The sequence below is a fragment of the Solanum dulcamara genome, chromosome 3 (assembly GCF_947179165.1).
Source record: "Solanum dulcamara chromosome 3, daSolDulc1.2, whole genome shotgun sequence".
NCBI classification, from domain to species: domain Eukaryota; kingdom Viridiplantae; phylum Streptophyta; class Magnoliopsida; order Solanales; family Solanaceae; genus Solanum; species Solanum dulcamara.
In genome coordinates this window covers 3,620,398-3,638,380 of record NC_077239.1, presented here as the reverse complement: position 1 = coordinate 3,638,380, position 17,983 = coordinate 3,620,398, and the positions used below count along the sequence as shown (strand labels likewise).

Sequence of the window (17,983 nt, the reverse complement as noted above, 5' to 3'; positions counted from 1 at the left end):
AATATGGTTATATTTGTTGTAAATTACTCCATACATCTCATTTTAGTTGTCATGGTTTTCTTTTTGAGAGTCAAACTATATGAATTTTGACTAATATTTTAAGATATATTTTTTTTATCATATTGATATGAAAAAAATTGTAACTTATAGTACTTTTTGTATAGTTTTTGAATATATAATTTTTTTACTTTATAATATTGAGTTAAAGTAATATAATTTAACTTTAAAAATTAATCAAATTGACTTTCGAAAAACGTAACATGAGAACTAAAATGGAACAGATGGAGTAATTAATATATGGTATATATTTGAAATTTGAATAATTTTTAGGATAATATTTTATATATATACAAAAAAACACTTATTTTCTCAAAAAATATTTTCATAACATTTTCTATTAAAAAAAACACCTGTATCACTAATGGAACTATTAGTTGCAGATTTTTTTAATCTCATAATATTGTCCATTTGACCATTTGTGTTTCAATTTCTAAACTAGTGGGTTCTCCAGTTACTTATATGAATTCATATTACTCGTTCCGTTCAACTCGATTGTCCTTTTTGTATCTGCCAATATACGTAAGAATACACCGTTTGAATTTTAGATGCCCTATCCAAACTGAAACAAATGCATACCAATTGTTCGATGAATTGCCTAAACGAGATGTAGCATCAGCTACATCTTTGATTAGCCGTTTTGCTAGATTGAATCAACACAAGAAAGCAATGGATATCTTCTCAAGAATGTTTGAGTTTAATATTAGACCCAATGAGTTCACTTTTTGTGTTGTAATTCACTCGTCCGTTATTCTCGATGATCCAAATTTAGGAAAGCAATTTCATGCTATGTCAATGAAACTTGGTCTTCAGTCGAATGTTTATGTGGGTAGTGCGCTTTTGGATCTTTATGTAAAGTTAACCAGTGTTGAGGAAGCTCGAGTTGTTTTTGAGGATACCCATGAACCAAATGTGGTTTCTTACACTACTTTACTATGTGGGTATCTTAAAGAACAGAGGTTTGATGAAGCTATGGAGATCTTTCGGATCATCCCCGAGAGAAATGTTGTTTCTTGGAATGCTATGATTAGTGGGTATAGCAAGAAAGGACGTAATGAAGAGGCTGTTAATCTTTTTGTTGAGATGTTGAGACGAGGTTTCATACCTGATCAATCGACGTTCCCTTCTTTGTTAAGTGCAGCTGCAAATATGGCAGTATTGGGAAGGGGAAAAAGTTTCCATGCTTGTGCTGTGAAGTATTTGGGTGAGTTTGGTGTGTTTGTAGGCAATTCTCTTGTTAGCTTTTATGCAAAATGTGGGAGCTTAGAAGATAGTCTTCGCGTTTTCAGTAGGCTTCCTGAAAGAAATGCTGTGAGTTGGAATGCTCTAATATGTGCTCATGCTCAAAATGGGAGAGGGGACGTAGCGATTGAATTGTTTAAGAGAATGGAATGTATGGGAATTAAGCCAAATAGTGTCACTCTTCTTGGTTTGCTATTGGCATGTAGTCATATTGGTCTTGTTGATGAGGCTTATTCCTATTTCGAGCAGGCAAGAACTCAGGACGCTAATCTGCTGAAATCTGAGCACTATGCATGTATGGTTGATCTGCTATCGCGTTCAGGGAGGTTTCAACAAGCTGAGAAATTTTTTCGTGCTTTGCCCTTTGATCCAGGTATAGGATTTTGGAAGGCATTGTTGGGAGGTTGCCAGATTCACTCGAACACGAAGCTAGGGGAGTATGCTGCTGAAAAGGTATTGGCTTTAGAGCCTGGAGATGTTTCATCATATGTGATGCTCTCGAATGCACATTCTGCTGCTGGAAGATGGAAGAGTGTATCCATCGTAAGGAGTGAAATGAGGGAAAAAGGGTTGAAGACGATCCCTGGTTGTAGTTGGGTTGAAATCAAATGCAAAATTCATGTATTTGTTACTGGAGACAAGAGACATGTCCACAAGCCTGAGATTTATGAACTTCTTGGGTACTTCCTCGAGCACGCAATGAAGAGCCAAGAAACTGATTTTCTTTGAGAATTTTGATGCAAAACTCCACACTTCAATGTTCAATGCCCAGCAGACCTGTAAAGATGTCAAGTTTATTGAGATTGTGAGGTAAATTGAGCAGTTAAACGGGGAGGTAGAAGGAAATTGCCAAATCCTGGAAGCTGCTATGCGAAGATATGCCAAAACCAGCTATAAGGGTATGTCGTTTAAGTTGTGCAGATAATGCTATGTCGTGAGGAACTGAAGATATCCAAATAACTATACGAGAATGCCTTGAGAAGTATCTTGCATATGGCTATAATCACGGAATGCGTACAATCTACCTTCCCAGAATCCACTTGTTCTACATTGGATAACTGAAATTCGTATAGACTCATAATTTGCCTCTTTGGAGGATTGATATTTGATGGGATCATTATAATTAACTGCCTTGATGCATATCGGTCCCGTGGAGTTTCTCTATTACTGGCTTCACAGAGCTCTGCACCACCATTTTCATATTCACTTTTCATTTGATATGATCTTCTTTAAAAGTTATTTCAAGTATCACATGAATTTAATTGAGTTAACAATATTATTTAAAATAGTTGCCAGTAAAAAGGAATTTACTAGAAACTTAAAATGTTAATTTCATACATAGTCATTGAACTTTAACACATAACAGTAAAGTTAACTTTATCCTAAATAACACAAAAGTCACAAAACTATTTTTGTCACATTATTTAAGTAATTGAACTTTACCCACTATAATGACAAAACTTACGTATCAATGACCACAAAATGTTATACCCATGGAGGAAAACAGAAACAGAAATGTTAGCACAGCTGTTTAATTAAAAGTGACAAAGAGAGATGTAACCTGTGTACTTCTATACCGCCAAAGTTGGAGGGCTCAGTGATCAGAAAATGCATATTTGCTTCCAACTTTAAAGTACACACAAGTCTTCTTTCAAAAGAAAAACTTCCCAGCTTCACTTGAGCCGAGGGTCCTTCAGAAACAACGTTAATAATCATGACTACTTATACGTTCTGGGTTAAAGTAATTGGCCTAAGTTTTTATTTTGTGCAGTACTTTATGCAATGGCAAAGAGATGCCACTAACAATTTGATTGAGGAAGCCGATCAGAAAGGCGTCGAAGTTCTGAGCCTGACTCCTAAATCAGGCAAGTAAAACTACAGAAGATCAAATAATGCCTCATCCTTTCTTTATCTATAACAGAAATGCATGATGATCCCAACATAAAATACCGATTTTCTTGAGAATGGCGTCCCCTTTAGCCAAGGCAGATGTTTATAATGTTCTGACTATCAATGAAACTTGGAGCTAATGCAAGACAAACATTGGGATCATACTCTTCACAGAAATTTAAGAAAGGAAAACTGAGCATAAGGTTGAATTCTCTTATAATATGGAACAAAACGAGTCTCTGAAAGGCAAAATTCAAAATTCAAAACACAAGGCACTTCCATTCAAGTGTTTCAAGAAACTTCAATCCAATATTCTAAATTCTCCCAAAATTCTAAACAGGAAACTAATTTAGATAATCCCAATTTTGTTGGCGACATCCAAAGCATCATAGTCTGGAGTCAACCTCACATACGCCTTCTTACTCCCATCAGGCCTGAACAAAGAAAACAAAGAAGTAGCTTAGCAAGGAATGTCAATATGCAGAACAACAAAAGTAAAAAGAAATATAATCTTTGTGCAGGTTGACAACAACCAATTTTCATTATATGAAAGTATTACATACATGATACACTTTTTGAAATTTATCATTTTAGGACAATACTTGAACGAAGAGCAGCACAGAAGGAAATATACCTGATCAAGGTATTGATTTTCTTTGTCTGAATATCATACATCTTCTTCACAGCATCCTTGATCTTCTTTTTATCAGCTCTGATGTCCACAATGAAAACAAGGGTGTTGTTGTCTTCAATCTTCTTCATTGCAGACTCGGTGGTGAGAGGACACTTTAGGACAGCATACTGATCAAGTTTGTTCCTTCCGGGTGCACTAACACGAGGATACTTGGGGTTTCTATCCTTCTTCAAAGTCCTAGGTCGGTGGAATGTAACTTTTGTCCTTATCTTTTGTGACTTCTTCTTGAAGGTTGATCCTGACTTGACAGCCTTCGCAGCCTTGACAGCCTGAGCCTTAGGGTCGGATTTTTTGGTCGAATCAGCTGCGATTGCAATTTAAAATTCCAGTATCAGGACTGTATTAGCAAAAGGCAGCAAATAAATCAACATCCGTCCTTCATACCATACTAGCAAGTAATAAAATTGATTTTCCCTCCTGGCATATTTAGAACCTATCAGATTACCTCCTGCAGGTCTCAACCTCTTTAGGTAGCAGGATGCTAGAACTTAGAAGATCTCCCAGATCAAAATATTGACCCTAACCTTAGTGATCCCATAAAATGATTGTATAAAGCAAGCCAAGTCAAATAATTCGAGCCTAGTTAAGAATGTCTTTCTCAAAGACAAAAAGGAAATTCTCAAAATTGCATAATTATCCAAAATATACTAGTCTCTCATTTATCAAGATTCCGAAACCTATTAAGGGTCCATCCACTTGCTATAGATAACAGTAATCATGGCAATTACTCTATTTTCAAAAAATTCCTGAAATGCACCAATCATACAAGCCCCTACTACCGCCTCTCCTGCACTAATTAATCAGACATTTTTTTTGCAAATATTAAAGCTCCAGTTGTTACTCAAATCAATGACACGTTTATTAAGATTCCAAAACCTATTAAGGGTACACTTGACAAAGACAACAATAATCAAAGCAATTATTCTATTTTCAGTAAATTCCTGAAATGCACCAATCATACAAGTCCCCTACTACTGCCTCCCCCATCCAAATAATTGGGCTTTTTTAAAACAAAAATTATAGCTCAAATTTTTCCTAAAATCAATGACTCATAACAGGTTTTCTAACAATTTCGACGAAATGCAGAAAAACACCATGTGATATGACAATACACCAAAACAACATAAATTCCATTTTCTGCGTGCCAAAAACAATAAAAACAAAATAAATTTTTAACAGTTTCAACCAAGCATTATCTTATTATAATAGTGAAATCCTCACAACACTAATAATCCTCTACTACTACTACCACCCCTAAAAACAACAAGAAAAATACTGTTTTTAAAATGCATTATGAACACCATTTGTATACTAACAAATAGTATCACAGGTTAGAGCTAAGTCCAATAATTAGTTATATAATTGCACACATAAAAACCATAACTATTCACATTCCCAACAGCACAATAAACATAATAAGCACATATCTTAAACAACTCTCAAAAAACAAAAGAGTGAGAAGTGGAGAAACTTTCATAAATAGCTATAGTTTTTTAGCGTAATTACAAAACATAACTATACCTCAAGTATTTACAAAATCCTCAGTATATTCATGCCTTCACCATAATTAATAAGAAAAATACTGAAATCTTTTTTCAAATGTGTTATCAACACCAATTATATATCAAACATTATCACATATTAGAGATAAGTCCAATAATTAGTTGTATTATTGCACACATAAAGACAACAAAAAATAACATTTCCGACGGCATAATAAACATATTCAGCACATATCTTAAACAAATCTCCGAAAATCAAACCAAAAAAAAAAAGAGTGAGAAGTGCACCTTTAGGAGCCATTTGAATAGATACAGTTCTGAAACCCTACGAATAGTTCACCAACTTACCTACAAACAGATGAATTATATAAACAATTGTAAGATCTAGGGTTTGATAACAGTAGAAATTAGGTTTTGAGAATTACAGAGGAGAGTACCTGAGAGAAGAAGAAGCTGCTTCTTCCCGTTAGGGTTAGTATGTCTTATTTATAATAGGCTTAGCCAGCCTTAAATGTTTGAAGCCCAATTTCAACAAATATTTGACAGGCCCATACTGTAGTGGTTGGAGAAGCCCAAATACAAAAACTATCATATTTTGTATTCGCATTGAGGCTCAACTAAATTTGAATTTAATGTGAGGTAAAATGCTTCCTAATAAAGTAACAAAGAAAACTTCTCCTCCAGAGGGTTTCGAACCCGAAACATCTGATTAAAGATGAAGAAATATTTATCATTCCATCATATTTTTTGTTGGTCAGTTTTGATGGCTAGTTTTTTTTGGAATGCTTGTTATTTATTTAATTATCGTTTAATTTTAAAAATAATCACTTTTAAGGTAGAAATAATATTAGGATAGAAATATTCTTAACTAAAACACATAATATTTGTGCTGAAGTTTAAAATTTTAACTAGTCGAACTCCAATATAGAATACGGCGAAGATCTACGTAGAGGACAACATAACAAAAGAAATTTTAGGATTTTTTTTACTTCTCACATTTTGTGAGAGTAATACATCATTTTTTGTCACATTAATGTGATGACCATTACAATGTGTTTGGATGGTTGTTACATATTGCTTCATAATGCATTTGTACTGTATTTTATCATTTTGTATCGTTACATAATGTCACACATCAACAATTTGGATAATAGACCTACGAGAAAAGTAGGGTACGTGATAGAGTTGGTGCACAATTGTAGGGTAAAATCTAAAATATAATTATTAAATACTAAATGAAGATAAAATGGAAAGAAAATATTAGGGTAGCGACGATCACACCGAATCGATCATTACACAAAATGGAATTATTCGTCTTTCCTAATGATGAATTTAAATAATATGATACAATAAAATTTAAGTAACAATCAAAACAAATATTATATCTAAACTGACAATACAATACAGCCGGTAGCAACCATCCAAACAAGGTAATGTTCAAATGAGATTAATTTAACTTTATAAAAATTCATATAAATAAAAAATTGTAGCTATAATCCCGTTCTAGAGCCCGTTTGAATTGACTGAATTTAAGTAACTTTTCACCACTTTTTAAATGTTGAAACTTAATTTATATTGAATAAAAATAATTATTTACGATTAAAAAAAAAGTTAACGGATCAATCAAATCAAAACAATTGTTAAGGTAAAATAAGGGAAAAGCAATAAGCTGGACAATCTTAAAAATCACTTAAGAACTATTCTAAATTTTGCCAAACTCCAAAAAACTGAAAAAAAATTAAAACCGGCTTTCAAAAACATCCAAATTAACATCAATAGTATTAGGAGTTGGCATAAAAAATTGAATTACTAATACGATTCTCCAATTTCGATTTAATTTTTAAGAAGTTTGATTTTGAAGTTTTGATATTTAATCGAAATATCAAACTGTTTGATAGTTGCTTTAGGTATTTTGCCTTGCGTATTTTTTTTTCCTCTACGATTGAGCCTTACTTTTGGAGAGTACTTTTTGTTTGATATTTGATATACATCAGTGAAAATTTAAAATTTAAAATCGAAGTACCAAATCGAAATTTTGAAGAATCTTACGTCCACCCTATCTATTATATGTTCTTAGATGAGAAAGTGCGTGAATACTCGTTTTGGGATCATTGTTTAGGTTGTGCCCTGAGTAATTTTATTTGTAAATTTATCTATGTCGAACATAACTTCATACATATATTACTAAAGTAGCAAAATTCACGTATGAAGTCACAAAATTAAATTAATTTGAAATTGGAAAGTCACAACATATGACTGAAGTGATCCCCCCTTTTTTTTTTATTTTCCACCTGGTGTTCGGAGCCCCGACTAAATCCGAATCGTGCACTGCGGGTCCATTCGAAAGTGTCGCTCCCAAAAAAAAATTCAAATCCGAGAACTCTGATTAAGACTAAAACAATCCACCACTGCATTATAACCATGTTGGTTAAGTGCACTCATTTAGCATTTAGTACAAATAATTTTTTTTCAAAACAAAGTGCACAAGTAATCATTTTTAGGGCCCGTATATAATTTGTATGCTAATTATTTTTTTTTTACAAATTTATTCACTCTGGGAATAACAACAAACTTTTTAAACTTTTTTGCTTGCAATTTTAGTATGATTTGTCAAGATTAGCTTCAAATATTTTTAACTGAAATTGTGACCTTAGGCAAACATTAACTTACGATATTTTTTATTGAATTTTTGAGACGAAACTCCATATAATTAGCCCGTATACATAAACGTGCCGGGCAATTCGGGGCAACCCAGCAAACCCGCAAGGCAACTATACCTATAACTAAGGTCAATGACGAACTAACTATGGTTACTTCTCTTCGCAATTAGCTCTCTTTCTCTCTCATCTCATTTCAAAAAGATCTACTGAATCCATAGGGTTTCGACCCGCTAAATTCCCAATTTTTTCGCATAAAATCCATCAATTTTTCAATTCATTTCATCTTACTGATTACTGTATATGGAGACTCAACCATAAATGGAATTTCATCGGAGAAATATTGATAAGCGACCTCGGAAACGGCCTCGTTTGACATGGGATGTAGGGCCTTCAATTCAGCCTCCAATTCCACTAATTCATAAGGTTTGATATGAATTTTTTATTGAAAATTAGTTAAATAGTATGTATTTTAATTTATTTGTCTGATTTTGACTTAATGTAAAGTTTAAGAAAGTAAAAAAAAAAACTTTCAAATTTCGCGATGTTACACTAAAATACGTAGAATGTATCAAAATATTATTTAGTCTGGTGGTTTTAAATTAAACATGCCCCGTTGAAAGAAAAGAAGTAAAGAGTCGTTCTTTTTGGAATAGACTAAAAATGAATGTAAGATGAACAAATTGAAACTGGGGGAGTATTGGCTTGTGCTGGTAGTTTAGTTATTATGTTTTGATTTTGTGAAGTTTGTTTTTATCAACTAGGCCTCAATTTCAGCTAATAAGAATTCGTGCAATTTTTGAAGTTTGTTTATGTCTAGATAATTGCTATTATATGTGAATTAGGAGTTCATTTGTTTTGAGCAGGATATGAAATTTGTAATGTGAGAATCATAAGGAAGTTGACGATTTGAAGTTTCACCTTGTTGGTGAGGGTCCGATTCCCCACCTTGTAATCCCCTCCCCCCCAATTGAAAAAAAACAATCATAAGTAAGTTGGGGGGTACTTGTGAAAGACGAGCTAGACATGAACGTTCATCAAGAATGTTGATAAAAGCCATCTTATGCCTAGAAGCATGAAGTTGGAGTGCCTTCTTATGAAAAGACGTAGGTGGTTAGTAAGGCAGTTCATTCTTGCCATTAAAAGAGTGCTAAATTACGGGCCTGGAATAGCTTATTCCAAAAAATTATGGGACTTGAGTGATGTAGATTTTGGACTAACATTGCATTCAAAGTCAAACTTTTTTTGATGGGAGTAAGGATAAAAACTCAATATGAAGTTGTATGGTTCAAAACAAGGTCGTTTTCATAATATGGTAGCAGGTTTAGAGTTTAAGTTTTGAGGTAAAATTGCTTGAAATGGTTATTTATTGTGACAACATCCTCAATGTACCGATCTTTGACTATACTTTTGGCACATATACCTTTTAAAGTTGTTTTTTGCCTTTTGCTGGCTTTTCTACATTATAGTTAAAGATAATTATGTTGTATGGGATGAAGGTAAATATGCATTTCCAGATGTGTTATAAAGTGAGTGTCTAGAAGTTGTTTTAGAAAACTTAGTCAAGACGGAAATATAAATGAATGAAATCCTTAAAAACCATGTTTAAGAGGAGCTTTGGGTTAGTGGTTGGTTGCTTGTCTTCTTTTCATGAACCCTAGCTTTGGAGAAGCTGCTTGAGCAGCCTAAAACTGCTGTTGGAGAATTCTTTTTGAAAGACCAAAAACCAAAAGTTATTCTCCAAAAGTTGTCTCAGAAAGGATATGTATGTCTATGTAGTTACAGTAGAATAAACATATGCTTTAGGAATTTTTACCATGCTTTTTTTTTTTGGAAATTGGTAAATTGTATTCATCAGCATTAAGGGTATGCTGTCCACCTCCAAAAGAGAGCAATTACAAGCTTCCTATCAAATCTACAATTTGAGAAACCAATGTCACACCGTCCTTATCCTTTTCGCACTGCTCTTCCCGTGACTATGGACTGGAAACTATTGTCAATTTTGACACTGCTAAGGCTTGCAAAGTCTCCTTGGGAAAAAAGAAGAAGATGAAAATAGAATTCAGGAAATGATATAGTGACGATACTAAATGTTCATTAAGCTTGTAGTTATGCATGAAATATCTGTTTGAGAAGAAAATGCTTATGTGTAGAATATGTTTGGTTTTTCTCTTCCATCTCGTTGAAAACTTGAATCAATCCTTAAAATTTCTGAAAGTCTAAATAGACCTTACATGCTAATTGGAAATGAATGGTCCATTATGAGTTATCTCCATTTTGGACGCGCTGGAGGCATTCAGAGGTAACATGCGTACTTGAAGGTTAAACGTAGATGGAAAGTTTGGAGGCTATCAATGGAGCTTAAACGTAGATGGAAAGTTTGGAGGTTAAATTTCCTTTATGATGAGTGTATCAGTTAGCAAGCCTCAATATTCTGGAACAGGATGCAGTCATTATATTCCTATATCTTATCAAGCATTTGAGGTTGTATGTTCATGTACCTCATTGAGCATTTAATAACATTACTGTCTTATCTGTCAAGGGTAAGTGCTAGTGAGATACCATTTGGAATGTCAATTCTGTGCCTTTCTGTTTGCCTAGTTACTAAATACCATACTTGTATCATTTCCCATGATCACACATAGGTGTAAGGTGTTGACATGCTGTAGACATACTGTTGCAAATCATGATGTAGTCCATATCAGTACATAAATATGTGGTAACATTTGCTATGTTATAAATGAAATCTCTGAATTACGTCATTCTGAGAAAATGACATTGGAAGAGGAATGGGGTATGATATTTTTATACAATTTAGGTTCTTCCAACAATATACTGTGGGAAAGAGTTTGGAAATGGAGCAGGGCTGAATTATGCTTATTCATCAATGTATTACAAAGGGATCCCTCATAACGGATCCCCTCCTCGGAGGCTGGATGATAAAGATGGCCACTATGTGTTTTCCATTGGGGAGAACTTAACTCTTCGCTGTAAGTTGCCTTTTTGTTTTCGTAAATTATTTTATTTTTACTGGTAATTCCACATTGCAAGTGTACTAGGATTTATAATGTATTATGTTCGGGCAAGTGATTTTGTCTTCCTATTTTGAAAAAGCCTTTCTATTATTTCTAAACAACAAATGCCTTTTTATTATTTATATTGGAAGTTGCACTTTTAGATTTTGACTATTCGTACCTAAGATCTACATTCTTACTTTCCCTTCTATTAAATGAGTTAGAATCTTAGTAAGAGCGCAACTTGTGATGTGTTGGTTAATAGCACATCACGGGTTCGAACCCTACGACAAATAAAAGCTTGGTATTTAGGTGGAGAAAAGTAATAGAGGGATGGCTCCATTATCCACCGAGTTTCGAACTGTGCGCAACCGATCCTCGATGATTTTTTTGGTTATAAAAAAAATTAGAATCTTAGTATCTAAATTGTATTTTTCAACTTGATTCTAGTACTTGACAAATTGCACAAGCTAGCAGTATTTCAAGTAGTACTAATCATTCTAGATGTCCATATGTAAGTGTCTCAAGAGAAAGGAGATTTACTCTTATATGTGAATGTGAGTTGTAATACTGCAAACTCTGATTTGAGCTAGCAAAAGTTGAATTAACCTCAGACAAGGATATAAGGTACCAACTGGTCATTAGAATATTTTTCATTTTTTTGAAACAAAAATCATCTCCAATTTCTGTTCTGGTAGAGGGAAAATTCTTAGCTTTCTAGGCATGGATGTTGGGCCTGGTTTTGTTTCGTGGTGATTTTTATTGAATATTCTCTAGTCCAAAATGATGAAGGATCGAGGTCATCATTCTCTCCATTATTTGCATGATTCGCCTTACCCACAGCTGAGATACTAAGTATACTTTAGGGCATAGTAACATATTCCCATGAAAATTGTTTGATTATCCGCTTGAGGATTATTATCCTTGTGTTTTTGACATTTTGTTCAAGTACCATCATGTCAACAATGCTTTCCTATCAGAGTAAATACACGATGACACAATTTCTTTTCCCAATTGTCACCTTAACCTAGATTTGGCATAGTGTACTGACATCGACAGTTAGCGGGATGATTACATGCAACTGCACCAACATGATTATCCTGTAAAGTATTATGTTCGTAAAATTTGCTTCTCTTTCCTAATCTACTCCTTTTTGTATTTGCAGATAGGATACTTAGCAAAATGGGGGAAGGTTAGTTATTTCCCTCTCTTTTTTTCTTTTCTTGAATCTTCGCCCCCTTTCCTTTGTATGTTTTGGTGAAGGGTTATACAAATATAATGTTGTTGTACTTTTTGTTATTGAAGCAATATTTATTATGTTTAGATAATTCCTTCTTCTTTTTTTTTTTTTTTGCAAAGCCAGCTTAAGATCATTTTGCCAAACTGTTTTTTCCCTTGATATCTTGGCTAAATGGTCACATATTTTTGTTGATTTATTCCTTCTATTTTTCTGTGTAGTCAGAGATAAAATTTTGGTTGAAAAAAGAAATGGCTTATCTAAGTTACTCAGTATTTTACTATTCAGTTTCACTGAGCATTGACAGAAGCATGACTAAGTGTTTACTTATCAAGGTTGGTACTTTTGGTAGTATCTATTGACAGAATGCTTGAATGATACAGGAATATTAAATTACTTCTTGACTTTTGAGAAACTTCTAAGTTCTAATAGTGTACTTCTTGTACTTCTCTTGTGGAACATATTTTAGTTCATTTATTCAGCTGTATCTATTTGGTAACTAATTGCAGGGACTTTTGGACGAGTCCTTGAATGCCTTGACAATGAAACGAAGGAACTTGTGGCAATTAAAGTTGTTCGTTCAATACATAAATATCGAGAAGCAGCAATGATTGAGATAGACGTCCTACAGAAACTTGTCAGGCATGATCTTGGTGGCAAACGGTAGGAATCATCCTTCATTTTGTGTTCCTTTACTGACAGCCAAAATTGAAGTGATTCTAGTACCACTGCTTTTATTCTTGCAGTTGTGTGCAAATAAGGAATTGGTTTGACTATCGTAATCATATATGTATTGTAAGTGCTTATTGGTGCTTATTATTTGATTGGATTTGGAGGGGCAGCTGAGCTCCTTCTTGTATGATGTTCTGGGTGTAAAAACTTGAGGATGGATTTAATTGGTCTTAACAGGTTTTTGAGAAGCTTGGTCCAAGCTTATACGATTTTCTTCGCAAAAACAGCTATCGTTCATTTCCCATTGATCTTGTCCGGGAGTTTGGAAGACAACTTTTGGAGTCTGTAGCATGTGTGTGAACTAATCTTTACCACACTTTTCTGTTAATTTTCAGAAGCGTTGTGAGATTCAGATCGTGTTACCTTTTTAAGTTGGATTTTATGTTGCACATGTGATAACTATTGGAGCAAGGGAGCATCTCTACTTATATGCTTGCGAATATTTATTCTAGGAATATTGATGTTCATAAACTCTAGCAGTTTGCTCATTCCTATTTCTTCTTGCAGTTATGCATGATCTGCGGCTGATTCACACTGATCTGAAGCCAGAAAATATTCTCCTTGTTTCGTCGGAGTACATTAAAGTTCCAGATTACAAGGTAATGCATCATATAGCATGTCTCACTGAAATTGCTTTTCAATAGCATCATTAGAATCAAGTAGGTATTTGTGTAATTAGGTTTGCTAAAGACCTGTGTATTTCAGTAATACCAAAACTAATACATGCATTATTTTCTCTAATACATCCTACCAAACGACCCCTAAAATAGTATGGAGAAAATGCTGATCTTGTAGATAGTGTTATTCTTTTGAATAACCCAAAAAAGAAAGCAAAATACTTTATGAAGTAGCCTATTCTCTGCTTTGTCAGTTTTTCTTGTTTCAACTCTGAAACAGGAGATCGAGCTAGATTGTTCTTATTCTTCTATCCGTATGCTCGGTATTTTCATATGAACTGCGTTTGTGTGTTTTGTAAACTCACCAATGGTTCCATCTACTTGGTTGGTTTGGAAGTAGAAGCCAGAATCTAGCACAGAGAATGTATAACATTGACGCTTCATCAAAAAATGTTAACAATAGTATGCTCCTATTATTACCTTTTTTTGGGAAAAATAATAGCATGTCCTTTGTTTCTGAAATGGCATATCATCTAGGTCGTGATTGTTTTCTGATTTCTCTGCTTTCTGCAAAAAGTCTTTATTACTGATGTCACTTCCCCTTCTTGCCTGCTATGAAGTTCCTGCTTCGACCTGCAAAAGATGGTTCCTACTTCAAGAATGTACCTAAGTCAAGTGCTATTAAGCTCATTGACTTCGGCAGCACTACATTTGAACATCAGGATCATACTTATGTGGTGTCTACACGGCATTACCGTGCTCCAGAGGTTATCTTAGGTAGCTATTCTCTCTTTCAGATTTGCATCTTTTAGTTGCATGTTGTCAATCTTTTAGTTTGTCTTATGCTGTTTTTATAGGTCTTGGATGGAACTATCCCTGTGATATGTGGAGTGTAGGTTGCATACTTGTTGAGCTTTGCTCTGTAAGTGAGGGTTAATTATGTGTATGGTTTTACATCCTTGTTGTTTGTTATGATTTCTTGTGTTCTTTTTTTCTTTTTGCTCCCAAGTAGAGCATCTACAATATTGAGGATTACAGCTGCCCCAACAAGCTTGCGATTGAGGCTTCATTTTTTTTGTTTATGCTGTCATGAAAAAGAAATGATTGATACGGCTGCTAGGATATATACGATGATCTTCTTCACTTACTACAATCAAACTTAGTTACATGAAGGTTGAGGCTAGGGACTATTATGCCCTCTGATGTGGCCTAATTGTGTTAAATGGAAAGACAATATGCTACGTTAGCTCTTGATGCTATTTTTTCTATTACCTAGAATTCCCAGACCGAAGGGTTTGAAGTGATTATTTAGCATTAATGAGTACCCAATTAGGTATGGAGAAAATTGTTATGGCACTATTTCACGATGATTTCTGTGAATCACCCTTCACTTGTTGAATACAGTGGGTATACTCAACAAATCCATGGTCAAATCATCCTTTCCACCTGTAACACTTGAATGTGTGCTCCATGATAATCAATAGGCTAAGCTTTTTTGGTTTGAGAAGGCGGTCATGATTCAGTTATGCACAGATGCTTTCTAGAAAAGGTTTGGACCGTTCGGTTACACATTCAAAAAAATGTTCTTTATCTGTCACGTGATTTTTTCATTTAAACGGATTAGTTATCTTCCTTTTCCTATTAATTTTTAAGAAGAGCAAGGGGCCAACTGCATGAATATAGTGAGCACCCCTTGTTTGAAAATGTAATAAATTATTTGAAAAGATTAGGTGTGACGACAATAATGCTTGAAATGGACTCTCGTTTCTCTTTATTAAGAAAGGATTCTTGTTTCGCATGCCATCGGACTAGTTAATCCTTCTCCTTGGAATTTCTTTATTCCTTGATTCGGGTCTAATCTAGGTCTAGATATCTTTTCCTTTGCCAAACATTCTTGCCATGGAGTCCACACTTCTGTTTGTTGCTCTTAAGCTATTTATATTTATTTGTGGTATTGCTTCCAAAAGCTTACATTTTACCCGGGGTCTGATATGATTACTCTGTTACATTTGGTTTTCTGATTTTCACTTAACCTCCCCTCCCCTCCCCACCCAAAAAACAAACAAACAATGCATATATAGGGTGAGGCTCTTTTCCAAACACATGAGAACTTGGAGCATCTTGCGATGATGGAAAAGGTGCTAGGGCCTCTTCCTCAGCACATGGCTGTGAGAGCTGAGTAAGATTTTGGCTGCTTTCAATTTTATTGGTAGTTTATGTTATTTCATCAAATAGAACAATTTATTTGCCTCACTTTTTGTAGCCGCCGTGCTGAGAAATATTTTAGAAGGGGTGCAAGGTTGGATTGGCCAGAACGTGCAACTTCAAGTGAAAGTATGAGGGCCGTCTGGAAATTGCTTCGTCTCCCGGTAATTCCTGAATCCAAGCTATATCCAGAGGTGCAAATCTTTTTGTTTTAATCCGGTGAGAATTTTCATGAGGCCTTGTTGCGTGTGTTGAACTTATTTGTTGCAAGTGTTTAACTTCTCAAAAAGCACTAGTGTAGATGTGTGAATTTTGCTTTAGTGTGTAGTATGTATCTCACTCTTCTATCTTTTCTTCTTTCTTTTTGGTTTTCCCTAGCTTCTAGCAACTGCATTGAAAAATATATTTGCTTATACTTTTGAGTTGTTAGTTTGCAAAGATATAGTAGGAATGCTGTGAACATTACCTTTTTCATCTTTTCTGGTATTATCTTTCTCACTCTCTGCCTTTTGTATTGTTGTTTAATTAGGTTTCTCCTGTTCTCCAAGGGAAATGGTGAATTTTGGGGTAGTATTAGTGATATCTTAATAACGAGAAGCTTCCCAACTCCCTGTACATTGTTGAATAATTTGACTAAAAGAAATGCATGATTGGATATTGTAGTTTGTTTGAGGTACTGAACCATTAGTTTATATCCTTGAGAGTTGGTTCATTGATTAATATCTGAATATGTAGTCAAATTTGCCAAACGAATAATTGATCTATGAGTGCTTTGGAGCTTAGATATTCTGTTTTTTCTTTGAAATCTCTTTCTATTTATTGAATTGTTTTTATTAGCTGTAATATTATCTCTATCATATTTCAGAACCTGATAATGCAGCATGTGGATCACTCTGCTGGAGATCTCATTGATCTTTTGCAAGGGCTGCTTTGTTATGATCCAACTGAACGGCTGAAAGCCAGAGAAGCATTACGACACCCCTTCTTCAGTAGAGACCTGAGAAGGTGTGGTTATCCAATGTAATTGACAACCTTTTATTTTCATGTGTGTTTCAGTTAAAAAGATGTGTGAATGAGCCCTTGTAATGAAATATCCTCCTCTTCTCTTTCTCTAACCCCCCCCCCCCCCAAGGAAGAAAATGAAATGAAAAGAAAAGATTACCAAGATAGAAGATCAAGTAAGGATTCACATGTGATATTTCCAGTTTGTCTGTCCTTGGGTGTGTTGCTTCTCGTCAACTTTTATTTTTCACTTGTTAGTGCACTAATCATCCTGTCTCTCAGCTATTACGTTTTTGGGTTATGGCTCTTCTGTGGTGTGATAGTATGAAATTAATGTTGGTGGATCATTTAGACAAGTGGTGAAATATTGCTCAACACTCGTGAGTGGTGAGTAGGTGGACCAGGGTGCTGTTATGAATTTAGTAGATGTTGGATTGCAGAAGTGTTTGAAAGTGGATAAGAAGGTGCTGTTTTGCTTTCCAGATCTATGAAGTACTCTTTTCTTGCTAAATACCGGTGAGTAGTTGGACCAACAGTGCAGAAATTATGTAGATGTTGTATCTTAAAGTGATTGATGTGCAACAGAAGGTGGAGTTTTTTACTTTCCGGAGTTAAATCCATTGGGAATGCTCCAACTTAGATTTCTTTTGTCATCTTTCAATAAATTTACATCAATAAAATTAATACATTTGGAATAACCATGTATTATCTGTTAGCTTACAGCTTGTTCAGTTCCTTTCTTCCTTTAGTTGCGTTATCCCTTCCCTTGAGTTTTAAAAATGAACCAGTGTCTATGGCTATGCATACTATGGGAAGAGTAGACTGTCTATTCCTTATAAATGTTTGTTTATTTAAAAAAGAAACAACTACCCTTTACCACATTGCCTTTATATCCTCTTTTACAGTCTGGGAGTCTTCATGTTTGTGTTTCTTTTTTCTTTCTTGAGCAGAAATGGCCTGGGAATCTTGTTTCTTGGGGGATGGTGATGTTGGGGAGGGTGGTTCGGCTCTACGTGTGTGTTGAGTGATAGGGGCTGGTCAAGGCTTATTGATAGTGACTGATCCAGGATTTGAACATCTCCTTAAAGGAATGTAGCGTGTGAGACTCATTACAACATCTAACATATGGTTAAC

General features: G+C 34.6%; 3 protein-coding genes across 4 annotated transcripts; 2 read left to right on the top strand and 1 right to left on the bottom strand.

Annotated features, from left to right (window-relative positions):
• The first annotated feature begins 428 nt into the window (after nucleotides 1-428).
• On the top strand, nucleotides 429-2,485 carry LOC129881455 (pentatricopeptide repeat-containing protein At5g42450, mitochondrial). The gene has a single exon (XM_055955660.1). It carries the CDS (start codon nucleotides 520-522, stop codon nucleotides 2,026-2,028), a length of 1,509 nt encoding a protein of 502 aa, XP_055811635.1. The 5' UTR covers nucleotides 429-519; the 3' UTR covers nucleotides 2,029-2,485.
• Nucleotides 2,486-3,382: 897 nt separating this feature from the next.
• Nucleotides 3,383-5,865, bottom strand: LOC129882200 (60S ribosomal protein L23a). The gene is made up of 4 exons (XM_055956394.1): nucleotides 5,823-5,865; nucleotides 5,674-5,733; nucleotides 3,824-4,187; nucleotides 3,383-3,623 (listed from the first exon to the last, which is right to left on the bottom strand). The coding sequence occupies exons 2-4, from the start codon at nucleotides 5,684-5,686 to the stop codon at nucleotides 3,539-3,541; spliced, it is 462 nt and encodes a 153-aa protein (XP_055812369.1). The 5' UTR covers nucleotides 5,687-5,733; nucleotides 5,823-5,865; the 3' UTR covers nucleotides 3,383-3,538.
• Nucleotides 5,866-8,186: 2,321 nt separating this feature from the next.
• LOC129882199 (serine/threonine-protein kinase AFC1) lies at nucleotides 8,187-17,179 on the top strand. Of its 2 annotated transcripts, none has more exons than XM_055956393.1 (12): nucleotides 8,187-8,468; nucleotides 10,861-11,032; nucleotides 12,222-12,248; nucleotides 12,803-12,956; nucleotides 13,040-13,088; nucleotides 13,203-13,317; nucleotides 13,533-13,624; nucleotides 14,263-14,419; nucleotides 14,500-14,564; nucleotides 15,724-15,821; nucleotides 15,906-16,066; nucleotides 16,713-16,910. In XM_055956393.1, the coding sequence occupies exons 1-11, from the start codon at nucleotides 8,364-8,366 to the stop codon at nucleotides 16,060-16,062; spliced, it is 1,191 nt and encodes a 396-aa protein (XP_055812368.1). In that variant the 5' UTR covers nucleotides 8,187-8,363; the 3' UTR covers nucleotides 16,063-16,066; nucleotides 16,713-16,910. The 2 variants fall into 2 exon arrangements, with proteins under 2 accessions (XP_055812368.1, XP_055812366.1); XM_055956391.1 differs by having other exon boundaries at nucleotides 8,189-8,468; nucleotides 15,906-16,011; nucleotides 16,713-17,179.
• Nucleotides 17,180-17,983: the final 804 nt, after the last annotated feature.

Bases quoted from the DNA above. Each gene is read 5' to 3' on its own strand.
- LOC129882200 (XM_055956394.1), bottom strand. The intron at 3,624-3,823 runs GTATATTTCCTT...TTCTTTGTTCAG, and splicing joins AAAATCAATACCTTGATCAG to GCCTGATGGGAGTAAGAAGG.
- LOC129882199 (XM_055956391.1), top strand. From the start codon at position 8,364: ATGGAATTTCATCGGAGAAATATTGATAAGCGACCTCGGAAACGGCCT. The intron at 11,033-12,221 runs GTAAGTTGCCTT...TTGTATTTGCAG, and splicing joins GGAGAACTTAACTCTTCGCT to ATAGGATACTTAGCAAAATG. The intron at 12,957-13,039 runs GTAGGAATCATC...TTATTCTTGCAG, and splicing joins CATGATCTTGGTGGCAAACG to TTGTGTGCAAATAAGGAATT.
- LOC129881455 (XM_055955660.1), top strand. From the start codon at position 520: ATGAATTCATATTACTCGTTCCGTTCAACTCGATTGTCCTTTTTGTAT.